General features: G+C 43.0%; 1 protein-coding gene across 5 annotated transcripts in view; it reads left to right on the top strand.

Moving 5' to 3' along the window:
• spag9b (sperm associated antigen 9b) overlaps positions 1–13,638 on the top strand; it is a 46,458-nt gene that overhangs the window by 686 nt on the left and 32,134 nt on the right. For all 5 annotated transcript variants that reach the window (XM_069156202.1, XM_069156199.1, XM_069156200.1 and 2 more), the window contains exon 2: positions 11,318–11,438. In XM_069156202.1, coding sequence (XP_069012303.1) covers positions 11,318–11,438 — 121 coding nt within the window. The remainder of the gene's footprint in view (positions 1–11,317; positions 11,439–13,638) is intronic.

A 13,638-nucleotide genomic window follows, 5' to 3' on the forward strand; every position in this document is an offset into this window, starting at 1 on the left:
GCGTCGTCTACTTTTGGTACGAAAGGATTAAACGCGAAAGTCGGTTGGGAAAAAAAAAAAATAATAAAAAAAAAAAATCTGCCAATTCACTGTCGCGATGCTCATTAAATCCACATTAATGTCTTTTACTCGCGATTGAGCACTTTTTCGTAGAATATAAGACCCGCTCTTTAATCCGGCGTACAAAGTCCAACACCTGAAGACAAATACACTCATAAACGTGTTGTTGATTACTCACGGCGAAACCTTTCTGGGGAATAACAAGTAAAGTTATTGGACATTTGTTGTTTGGTTGAATCTGGAGTTTTCAGAGAAAATGTCCAAAAGACTGGTGTAACAGGGGGCTGCAGACCTCTCCGAGACACACTGTCCTGTCCTGGAGCGGAGTTATGTCACCTTGGACGTTGCTCTCGGGACGTAGTCTCACTATAAATGCAGTCACTTTCAGTGGAGCCTCAGATGCACGTAAACCAGTCTCTTTTATTTAAAATTATTTTTAAATGTATTTATTTATTTTTTTATAACTCCCAACAAATACAAGTCCCTGTCCCGGTGACGACCCCTGTTGCCACAGTGCGGTTTGTTTTGCATGTCCAGCTGCTCTCCTCCTGCACACCGGCCCTGACACTCAAACTAAAACCGGAGTGGTCGAAGATCATCAGGAGGATCTGAGCTGAGACTCTGGTGGTGTTGAAGTAAACTCACAGCAACAGAAACCTCATCTGTATTCTCTTCTGATTTATCACTGTCTTCCTATTTAATGGGACTCGGTGTGAACATCCATCTCCATAACATGCTGTAACTGCCTCATAGTTGAGCCAGGCTGTCCTCCACGCTTCACTTCTGTTCTTTGAAGTCGTGTCAGTTTGGTGCGACCTGTTGCAACAAGTCTTCCTTTAATCTGGCATGCAGGGACATCAATCTTGTACTGAATCCGATTTCAGCAACATCTGTTGAGAACAAACACTTAAGTCTGTGCTCTGGTACACGTGTGTTTATGTTTCCTTCCCATTGTCCATACGTATTGTTGACTTTGATTATGTCTGTAATGGTTTCCCCTTCCATCAAAGGTCTAAATCACCAGATAACAGCTCTGTAGCATTATTATGCCCACATTAATAAAGGTGTGATGATGCTGGTTGATAGAGGCGTTGATGAGATTAACTGCAAGACATCTGGAAAACAAAGGAATATTTTATAAATAAAGAGGGAAGAATATCTTTAAAAGACTTTCTTAAAATCTGGGTGGTCTGTTGTAGAGCAGAACAATAAAAAAAACAACCAATAGTTTCAATTATCAGTTATTAATAATCAGTTATCAGTGGATATTGAATTCCTGAAATCTATTACTAAAAGTATTAGTAAATCAAACCTTTTGCTGTAAAGCAGACATGTCCAAAGTCCGGCCCGGGGGCCAATCACGGCCCGAGGTCAGATTTAATACGGCCCACAGCTTCCGTCTTAAAATGTATTGTTTATGTCCCGCCAGCACTGTCAAACAGAATGAATAAATCATACAGGTTCAAAATGCAATTCCTCTTTTCACATTATGGCGGCAGCACCACTCTGCAACGCTGTCTGGTAGTGTAAAATATCCTGTAACCCCTTGACGCTAATTTCTGCCATGGCGACGAGATAAAAAGAGGGAAATTGATGGTGAGGGCCGCCGCCGCTTCCAGGAGAGATAGAAATTGCAATATTTTTTTCGCTGAAAACCAAAACAATTGTGTTTTCCTAATTTGTCAAGAGACTGTTGCCTTATTTGAGGAATTCATTGTAAAGAGACACTACCAAACAAAACATGCCAATGCATACGACAAGCTATCAGGGAGCGACCGTTCTGAAAAAGTGAAGCAACTCCAAGCTGCCTCGGCTTCATAACAGCGGTTCTTCTCGCGGGGCCGTGAGTCAAATGAAAACATCACCAAAGCAAGCTACGACGTTTCCAGAAATGCGGACATTTGCAAAGAAATTCTGAGCTTGTTCGGCTCCATGTGTTTGAGTGAGCAGACATTCTCGGTTATGAACTTAAAGAAGAACCGCTCGAGGTCAAGTGACTCCCAGACATGTGACATTTTATGTATCTCAACCACTGCTCTCAAACCAGATCTGTCCTGTGTACTGAAATCCAGATCTCAGTATCACCCTTCTCATTAGTGTCGGTGAGTTACCAGTTTCTCGGCCATCTGAAATTCATTAATCTAGTTTCTGTGTTTTGAATTTATGTTAGAGATCTGATGTGTAAGCTTTTTCAAATGGTAACGTCTGTCACTATTAACACTGAAAAGCAAAAACCACAGTTATAAATATATGCACTTGGATTTATGGCACTTATTGTATTGAACTTTTCAATAAGATTTGTTGGTGTTATGTACCTGTAGATGTGACACAAAAGATGACTTTCTGAATGATCTCGTGTGAACGACCAGAGCAAGTTTCACATGTTTTGAACTTCAATGTTAACAGACAGCATTTCATTACCCATAATAAGTCATGTTTAAAATGAACCTGAGGTAAAGATATTTATCAGCTTCATGGACATTTTAGATATTCCAGACAGCTTGTTCTTTATGTTATCTGACTCTCTAGATGTGAAAGAAAGGCAGAGTAGTTTTTTTTTAGATTTGCCATGCCTCAATGGCTTACATTTGGTTATATTTTCATTTGAAGAAATGACAATTGTTGTGTCATTCCAAATAAACTTGTTATAGAACAGTGCATTTGTACGTAACCTTTATGGTTCAAAAAGTGTCAGGAGGGACCGTTGGCCCTCGGGTATTTTCAAATGATAAAATCTTTGAAAAAAGTTTGGACACCCCTGCTGTAAAGTAAAATAAACAAAGTTGTATACATAAGCTGCATCAATTAATTAATTGCTGAGTTGATTGAAAGGAAATTAATTGCCACTTAATTTGAATTAATTTCTTTAATGAAAAAATGTTCAAACTCTCTGATTGCAGCTTGTTCGATAATGAATATTGTCTGGCTCCTTTAGTCCTCTATGATAATGAACAGATGATATTTGGGTTGTAGACTAAACAAGACATTTTAGGGCTTTGGAAGACATTTACAGTTTTCTTTTTATAATTTTCTGACATTTTAAAGATCAAACATCTGATCAGTTAATAAAGGAGATGAATCAGTAATGAAAATAATTGCTAACGCTGCCCTAAACGCAAACCACAATACTGAATGAAATAAAGGATTATTCCTTTGTTATTTAAACCAGGTACATGATTGAGATTTCCAACTGGATCTGTAAACTGCATCAAACCGTTTGGTTACAGCACGTTGAGGTTTAAAGTTATAAAAAAACAAGTCCCCCACACTGTTACATGTTTCATTTATTATGTCCTGCAGACGCAATGAGACATTGAATGCCGGGTTTGTCCTTGAAGCTTATGATCACTTGAAGCTAGGAAGTATTTAACAGACTTTAACAAGACGCTGATTCAGTCTGAACTCCGAAGGTAAACTACTGTTTTTCTCTGGTTGCAGCGCTTTTATGAGCCGTAACATCGTGTACACTCGAGCCCTGTTCATGGAAGTCATAGGAAAAGGCCATAACAACAACCAAATTAAACAACTCTTAATGATGTTACTTTTGACAAATTATTATCAAATATGTCTGATAGGAGTATGTTTTACATCGATCTTTAATCGAGTTACGTTTGTGTGCTTTCAAGGCCCAAACACAAAGCACTGCTCCTCTTAATCCTTCCTCGTCCTCACATCTGAGTATTAAACACGAGCAGTCCCTCAATCAGCCATCTTCAACAAGCCTCCACAACTTAATCTGTTTATTTTTCCAGCCTGTACGCTAATAATCCCGGCAAATTAGTGTCCGACAGGGTTCAGACTGGGAGAAAGGATTAAGATATTACAGACTTAAAACATACTGCGACATATGTGTTTGAGGGTAACGCTGAAAGCTTCATGTGGTTGAGAGGTGTTTAGGGAATCTCGGTACAGTGTGTGTGAACCGGTGCTCGTTTTTCCGAGTAGCTGACATTTATCCTGACGGCCGAATGTTGAATGACGAGCGCAACAGGTCACACGGTGGCGTGTTCACATTTGATGTCATGTTGTAACACGTAGCTTCAGCTTTTACATGTAGACTCGTGCACTTGGGATTTTCCACCAGTGTGCGACGGGCTTCTGTTGCTCCTCTTCTCTGTGGCTGCTGTGTGTGAAATCCCTCATCTCTAATAAAAGCTGTTCACTCCAGCCGGGCAGCCGGTTAACTACCATGTTGGTGTGATCGGTCATGTTCCCGATGCCGAGATGATGTCATTGTTTATCCTTTTACGTCCTCTCGGTAGGAGCGGTTAGCTTCTGTACATCACAATCACAACTCAGGATGTAGTATTTATGGCTGCTGACCTTTCTGCTATTCGTTCCCCTTCTGGTTTTTGTGTTTTTAACGGCTGATCGCTGTCGCCAGCTACGTTGAGCTCCAGTCAGAAGTCCCGATCAGCTCACACAGACTGCTTCATCTTAAAGCTGGAAACGCCTCCACGTTCACATTTTCACCACAACATTCTTCACTATTATTAAAGAATTTAAAAAGACAAGTTACACTTTTGCAGAATCTACCGTGACAAATAGCTCAAATTGTTCAATGTGTGTGACTACAGTACATTAGCTCAATGTTTATGTGACAAATTGCAAGAGCACTGATGGTCTTATTTTCAGTAGAATACTTTAATTTTGAGCTTATTATTATACTTGAAGTCACAGATTAGGCTCCCACTCACTCTGTTGGGTTTTGACATAATATGATTACAAGCCCATAATTAAACACAAATACCAACACATTTTGGTCAACATGACCCATTATCATAGAAACATGCCCAGCTGATCCCAGAGCTGTGACGTAGATCTGATCTTATAAATGCCACTTTGTGAATCCCGGTGGATATATAAAAAAAAAAATTCCTCATGTTCTTCCAGTTCTGGAAGTCCTTCACCTTTTATGCTATAGCGTCTCATTTAAATATAGCAGATGTTTAATAAAGTCAGGTAAAGGTGATCACAAGCAGCTCATGTCGATCTGCATAAAGCAGCATGAGGTGAATAGGAAGCAGCGGCTGTGCCGGGGAAAGGTCAACGAACACAGTTCTTTACCAGCCATCTAGTTTTAACATGTTCTACGACTTTCAACCACAGACTGAATACAAAAGTGAAAGTTGCTTCTGGGTCTAAAAAAATGAGGCCGATGTGGAAGTGCCATAAACTGTAATACCACCAGGTGCCACTAGAGGTCGGCTCCAAAAAGCCTCCGGCTCCATAGACTCCCATTCAAATACTCTCATGAAATTTGAAGTCAATATAATTTCTCCACGAGTTATTTCGATGTTGTTAGCTAACGTCACTCCTTCTTATTAGTTTTCTGGAGGTCCATCTGAAAATAATCCCTCATTAATTAGTTAATAAGCTTAAAAAAGATGCGTTTATGGGGGCGTGTCTGTTTGATTGACAGGCCTGTGGTGCAGTCAGGTTACGGCTATCGGTGGGCGGGACGTAGTATCGTCGGGTTTCCAATCAGACTGAGTCAGATCCAGCGCTGGCTCCTCCCCAGCTCGTCCAAATATGGTCACTTCCTGCTCCGAACCGCTCCGAACTAGCAGGATAATGACGGCCAATATCCATATTTTAGGCTCCATAACGTCTGTTCACAAACCGGTGGGTGATGTCACTGTTGGCCGCCGCTTGCTTTCAACCTGGACCCCAATTTCCCGTCATTGTGACTAATAAGATAAGATTGACTTTATTAATCCCACTGGGGGGAAATTCGGTCATTACAGCAGCAAGAAAAAAACCAAAAAGTGCACACAATATGAACATTTTTTATAGATACACATAAGAAATAAGATAGATAAAAAAAAATTATTTTAGAATAAATACACTGTGTACGTTCAGTGAAAGTGTTTGTTTTTGCCACTGACGGTCTCTGAATCGTATTAAAAGTGTCTGACGACATGATGGAAAGGATCCCAAACAGGAAACAAAAGTCTCAAGAAGTCTCGCTCAACACAATAACTTGAGCTAATAATGTTACCTCCAGTCTGTTTACAGCAAAGTGTCCCGCAACAACAAAACAAGCGCCCACTTATAGGAAGCCAATGAGTCGCCTGGCACAGACTCGGTTACTAAGCTGCTCATTAGGATGACAACTCTCTCATTAGGTAAAGAAACAAGTTAATTTCTCCACCAAACAAACGCATTGTTTGAGCCAAGTCCTGCTTTTCTCCGCTCCGAGCCCAGAGGAAGACCTCCTCTCATTGGTCCGTCTCGGTCTCGGTCTCGGAGAGGAAAAGGCAGGGCAGGAAATTCTTGGGTAAAAACAGCACTTCCCTCGGTTCTTTTGTCCAGTCGGAGTTGTCTGCCGATCTGTGAAAGGAACAGTTTACCCACAAATGGTGTCGTCTGATTGATCGCCATGAATCATTCAAACCCACTTGGATGTTTCCTGAACGCTGGTTTATGGTAACAGCAGTAGTTTAGCCTCATTTGACAGCGGCTTGAGTTTAAGACGGACAGAACCGTGACCGGAGTTTTTAGCCATATTGGCATCATGACTCCAGATGGGAATTTCGGGTGATCGATCCACCACTTTGGATCATAAAGAAATCTCTCATAAGCTACTCGATGGATCAGACAATCACTGGGCGATTTCTCAATCTGAAAGATGTGTTCTTGATTGACTACATTTCTTGGATGTTATTTCATAAAATCCTAAAATCCATCAAAAGGGTTGATTAAGGTCTAAGACCCTTCAAAATTCAGAGTTCTTCAACAGACAACATCATGTGTATCTTCAGGGTCCTGAAAGCACCGACGGTCCGATACGTTCACACGAGAACGGGATCTTTTCAACGACGCACTCCTAGAATATAATATGGCGATAAAACTATTCCTGGTGAAGAATAATGATGCACACCTGCCTGATTGTTTCATTGCGTGTTCTCCGAATGCATGAAGGAGTCTGGTCTCCTCTGAAGGACCCGTCACACCAGAGACACCCTTCACATGGAGAAAACACCCATTGGCTGAATTGAATGACATCATCCACCGACACTGGAAAACCTGACTGAGCTCCAGGCTTGTCGATGAAAGCCGGTTCAATCCCAAACATCTGCTTGACTTCTAATATCCACATAATTAGGAATAATTTGCATAAAGACCAGCAGGGCACTGATCAGAAGTGGATTTAGCTGATGATACCATTACTTGTATATATATATATATATATTAAAAAAAGAATCACTTTCTATTTTATGAGAAGCTGATGCCTTTTGAAAGGGAGTCTGTTGCAGCTGCAGGTTTTTTGCAGTCGGCCCCACCAGTGTTGCTCTTCAGTGTTTAGTTTCTTCAGTGTTTAGTTCTTTCAGTGTTTAGTTCCTTCCTTCAGTGTTTAGTTCCTTCCTTCAGTGTTTAGTTCCTTCCTTCAGTGTTTAGTTCTTTCCTTCCTTCCTTCCGTCCTTCCTTCCTTCCTTCCTTCCTTCCGCCGATCATGTGGTATTTCTTCCAGCGCCACCACCAGGATTCACTGGAGGTCTGGTACAAATATGTTTTGTGTTTGGAGGAAGAACCTCCTGAAGTTGATGATCCCCTCTTTCACTCATCCGGTGAAATATTACCACATCTTCTGGAGAATTGCAGATTTAGAGACATTCAAGGTCTCTTAAGATGCAGCCGACTGACTTTGGTGAACTCTTATATAACCGCTGCGACGTTGACAGTTTGGAGTAAACTGTCTTTACACCTTCATGTTGTCCTCAAGAAGAATAGTAACACGTGTGATTCATTTAGCATCGGAGTATCAACGTGAACTTTGTTCATAAACCAAACTATCAAGAATCATTTCATCAGGACATTTGTAACGCTGTTGTCCTGCTGGACTCCTGCAGCAGCTCTGCAGTCAGTTATTGAGGCCAGTGTCCACAGCACCACACACACACACACACACACACACACACACACACACACACACACACACACACACACACCCATGCACACGCTCCCCTAAACGTCCCAGCAGCAGCCTGCAGCCAAAAAACACTAAAAGGAGCTGATTTCAGTCTCTTGTCAATTGAGTGCCAATACAGTGGAGCCCTGTGTGTGTGTGTGTGTGTGTGTGTGTGTATGTGTGTGTGTGTGTGTGTTGGCGCTCGGGGACAAAGAGATCATTATATATGCACCGGGGGGGGGGGAGCGTGCACGTTAAAACGCTGGAACACTTCTTCTCTGCAGCGTTGTCATGAACAATCCTCCCGTCGGTCATATGAGGAGCAGGCTGGTGTTGTTTCTCATGAATGTGTGGAGGAGTGTCGGCGTGTCGTCCATACAGACGCTCCGTCTGAGAAGTGCACTTATTGCAGTTCATTGTTGAAACTGTGAGGAGGGACAGAAGGAGAGTTTTTAAACAATTCAAAAACCTCGTCCCTTATTTACATCGTCTGTTACAGTTTTGTACATTTGCAGATTACACTGTCGCCTCCTGTAGTGTGGCCCGGTGCTGTGTTAATGCTCTTAGTAGATTTACATAGAAAACAAGCTGCCTTACGACCCACACTTGAGTTGTTAAGATGCTCTACGACCCCACCGGGCCGTCTGCAGGTTGCTCAACCACGAGTTTTAAATAATAGAGTGCATTTTGCAGCCATTCACACAAACTAACCACAATTTTGTAATACTTCAAAATGTGCTGACTTTGTTTTACTTGGATTCCGCTTAAAAAAAGAGGACAATCAGATTATTGATCCCAAATCAGGTGCTCTACCCTGAAATAGTTTAAGCCCACAGGCCAAGAAAGTACATCAATAACTGAATTGTTTAAAAAAAAAAAGAATTGAAAACAAGTTCACAAAGGTGTCTTGAAGAAACAGATTTGTGTATAAAGAAGAAGCTGCTCAGGTGACCCTCATCTCTCGGTGGATAACGTGGCCGCGGGCCTCCGATCCACAGAGAGCATCACAAGGTTGCATGATTCAGACACCTGACTCAGCTGATCTGCTGAGGAACAGAAAACAATCCAAGCAAACAAGAGGGCAACAATAACTCGTCTTCCTCCAGGCAAGAACCGTCAAAACAGTTTGAGCGGTCATGTAAATGTCTTCTGGTTCACAGTGGAGCACCTTTTATTCATTTGAACGGTCACTTGGACTTTAGACGTGTGATTTTCCATCCTTTCATGTCATGAAGTTCTGTTGCTGTTAAACTTACTCAGCGTTTTACTTCCCAGTATATTTCAGTAGGAATGCGATTAATGACAAGTTTCATTATGGATCATTCTGCTGACAAATGAATTTTCCTGTTGCAGAAGATGAATCGAATCAGGAAATATTAACACGCAGAGAGCTTTATGGATGGAAAGGATATTTGGAGTCTTTGTTCAGCCAGGGTTGTTGGTTTTCTGCAGAACAACACCGTTTATATGCAGGAGTTTCCAGCAGCTTGCAGGACGGGAGTCTGCAGGACGGGAGTCTGCAGGACGGGAGTCTGCAGGAGGATCGGTGTTGTAACAGACTGCAGCGCGACCTCGTAGAACACAACGGATTGAAAAGAATAACTGGAGGTTTTAATCCATGTTGTCGGTGTGACTCGGGATGATACGGTCTATTAATAGACCGTTTCCATCCCCTCTGGTGAAGACTGAAATATCTCACCAATTAATCATTCATGGTCCCCAGAGGATGAAGCCAGATGAGTCTGGGGATCCTCTGGCTGTGTACTGACACCATTAGCTTCACACTCGTGGTTTGAAATATCTCGTCACCTCATCGACGGATTGCTGATAGATTTCAGTAAACTGATGAACGTCCCTCTCGGGATGAAGTCAGGTTGGAATCGCTTATTTGCGCCTCCGACTTTTCCTCTCGTGTCATAATTTGGTCAAAGTTTCTAAACTGAAGCCGTTTAACAAATGTACCTCCAGAACAACAGCATGTTAGCGTTAGCATTTATGTTGAAGCGCTGCTTTGTAAGTGTTTCAGTCACTATTTTCTGACATTTGAAGGGCCTAATGATAAATCAATTAAACGAGTAAACAACTGTCAGATTCATTACAAAACCAAAAAGTCATAATTTGACCTCTATTTCACATGTGGACGTCAAAACTGTACACATGTTGACTGTACTACAGTTACTACACAGGCCAGCTGATAAACATGTCGCCTCCGTGATATTAATAGAAGCTGTTATCTGCTGTATAGTTTCATGTTTTTATAACGGGTCTTCTTCATCTCAGTATGTTGTTCTGCAACTCACTCTAATTTCAAACATCTCTTCATTTTTCAGGCTGTACTTTGAGTGCATTCCTGATAAAATAGTGTTTTTTTTTTGTTTTTTTCACCTTACCTGTTTTGTTTTTTTTTGTTTTTTTTGCTGCTTCAGAGAAATTTTGTCCCACCAGAACTAATTAACGTTTCACTTCACCTCATCTGTTGACCAACAAAGTGTGCACTGCCGTCGGAGAGCGGCGGTTGAACCGGCAGTGAAGGGATCGGATCAGGTGGCGGTCGGCGGCCGCAGGCCGTCCGAGGAGCCGCTCGACGCCACAAGTGTTCCTTCTGTTCCTGTTACACTGCCGGGAGCCGCAAAGGAGCATATTTCTAATCAGAATAATCTCTTTGTGTACGTTAGTGCTGAGTCGGTCCGGGTCTTAGACCAGGATCCCCTGAGAGAAGCACTCATCTGTGAAGAATAAAAAAAAAAAAAAACCTTGCCGCTGAGATCAACTGTTGCTCACGTCCTCCGGGAACCGAGTGTGTTTGTGTGGACACGTTGTTGTGATGGTAGAGGACGAGGGGACGCAACACGTCAACGAGTGTCCTCACGCTGATGGAAAACAAACGTGTGTGTGTGTGTGTGTGTGTGTGTGTGTGTGTGTGTGTGTGTGTGTGTGTGTGTGTGCGCGCGCACAGACGAACACAAAGGCTCGTCTAGTGCTCCTTTTCCTTGAGGAAGTTGTCGCGGTGCACCTGTTGTGCAGAGATGTCGGACCGCTTTCATAATGACGGCTACTGTTCGCTCTGCTCTCCGCTGGCAATGAAAGATTTAGTCCTTCATCGTCTCCCGTTTCACTACCGCCTCTGTTTCATTACACACTCCTGTTCTACACGGTGACGGCTGTGAGAGCTGAGCTGAGACAAACCGACCGCTCGCATGCACGCGTGACCTTTCTGCCCCCACCCCCTCCGCCCCCCTCCCCCACCACCACCACCCGGTTCTGTCATAAACAAATCATCAGCCCGTCGGAGGGAGTTCACCGTGTCAGATAGTAAATGTGTGTTTCCGCTGTCTTCCTCTGCAGAGGTACATTGCCTTGGAAGACTCCCAGGACGGCGAGAAGAAGGATCTCCAGGTCCGACTGGTGACGTTGGAGTCGCACACGCGACAACTAGAGCTGAAAACTAAAAACTATGCAGACCAGAGTAAGTCTCCACTCTTTCACCTGCACTGGTTTTACTGTGACGGCTCTATTGTTGGAAAGTCTTAATGCTTTGTTCTAAATGGCGTAATTGCGAACACTTTTTATTGTACGAGTGCGTTTCACGCCGTCAAGTACAGAAACATGTCGTGAACTACAAGTACCCGGATGATGCACTTAAAACCTGACCAAATAAGAAGTGTGAAACTCTGGACACTGGCGCCATCTTGGCTCTGTGGAGGAAGGGGGCGGGGCCACCGGCGTAAATAATTTTTACATTAAGGCGTCTGAGGAAGCTGCAGCTGTTCCTGAACATGAAAGTGTTTATTTTTCACTGATGGACAGAAGAATCAGTGCGTTTATTGAGTTTGTTAAACGGAGGGAACAAAAACACATTAATTTCTGTGTAAAATAATTAAAGCTGCAGATATTGTGGCGGGTGATGTGTTCACATGATGAGGTCATTTCCTGTCAGTGCAGAACATCAGTGTGAGATTTAAAACAACACGACTCTGTTCATATTCCTGCTCTACACCAGTAAAGCCGGAGATATACCTGCTGTCGACGCGTTCTCGTTGGCAACCGTCTGCGTCGTGAACGTATTTGTTCAGAGACTTGACTCTGTACTACGTGTGTTACTGGAGGACTCCACCAGAGGGCGCACCAGTGAAACAACGATACCATGAGAACATCCCGATCCGCCTGTTGTGAACAATAAACATGTTGACACCTGGGGGGCGGGGTGTGTGTGTGTGTGGGGGGGGGGGGGCACCCTTACCGCTCATTTGTATCATGCATCTTGCGCACGCATTGCGTTAATTTCTGAGGACAGTCATGGGGTACATCAGGCGGTCGTCATGGCTACGTGTAGTTTAAAGCAAGTATATCGCCGGCTTTAGAGTCCTAACATGTGTACACACACACACACACACACACACACACTTGCGCGAAGGCCATATACCCTGAGAGCAGCGTTGACAGTCTGCAGGTCTTGTGACTGTTAGCCTGATGTGCCGGAGGACAGATGGACTCCCGTGTCCCCGCTGAATAAAGAATAAAGGCCATTAGGAAGCTACTGTACGTGTTCGCCTGCCAAGTGAATGAGCTCTAATAGAATAAACATGGTAAAGTCAGGAGAGTTTGACTGGTCAGACCTGACCTGCCTCTTAAGTTTTTAGTTTTTTAAAGAAACATTAACGTGTGTTTTGAGATAATAAGAACTGCTCCACGCTTTAAATATACATGGGAAGTATGAGCGCCCGTTGCAGCTGTTAGTGAAGTAGGAAAGCTCTGTTTCCATGTAAAGGAGAGCGCTCGGAGCGTGGCGAGTCGTTCCAGGGCTTCTCGGGAAGAAAACCCTCATGATGTGTGCATGACTGCACCGTTGACGGCGCGTGTGACTGCTCGTTTGTTCCACCACGGTATCGTCACATACGCCTCTTTCTTGCTCGGGGGGGGGGGGAACGAAGAATTCCCAGTAAAAATTGTCTTTTTGTTTCTTTCACCGTGACGCTTCCTCCTCTTTTTCTGTTTGTGTGATTTTCTTTTTTTACAAGCCTTCTTTTGTTTGTGATTGTTTATGAACTGAACTGGCAGCAGTGTGACTCGGATCACGGCTGTGTGTGTGTGTGTGTGTGTGTGTGTGTGTGTCACTGGAAAACACCTGGAGTCCAAGTTCATAAAACATCAGCATACTTTGATGACTGCAGCCACAATGCTGAGCTCTTATTTCACCGCTGTCTCTCTTAATTCTTAATGTTATTTGGCCTTTATTGTCGATGTAATTCAGTACGTGTCATGTTTTATTTATTTGTTTGTTTGCAATCCGTGTTGCTGGATTGTATTGTACAAGCTTAATGAATGAATTAAAGAAACCTTTCGGCAAGACAACGTAACATAAGACAAACAACGTCATAAAACAACATAATAAAAGTATTTTATGGGTAATCGCTAAATTGAAATAGTGTGACGTTAAATGCTGTGTGGGACAAAGGATGTGACGTCTCCTTTTGTCCTCCTGATCATGTTGGACATTCGCCCTGAAGACAGGAGTGTGTATTAAGACCTTGGAGGGTGCAGTGGAGCCGCTACGATCCTCCCAGCTAAAGCCAGTGTATTGGTCTGCCATGCAAGTAATGTTGCACATTGGTTTCCAGGTTGTCCTGGCAACGAGTTGCCCCTCCCCAACACTTGAACTCTTGTAA

The sequence above is a fragment of the Embiotoca jacksoni genome, unplaced genomic scaffold (assembly GCF_022577435.1).
Source record: "Embiotoca jacksoni isolate LCO1_2020_lvr unplaced genomic scaffold, fEmbJac1.0.p SCAF_20, whole genome shotgun sequence".
Taxonomy (NCBI): domain Eukaryota; kingdom Metazoa; phylum Chordata; class Actinopteri; family Embiotocidae; genus Embiotoca; species Embiotoca jacksoni.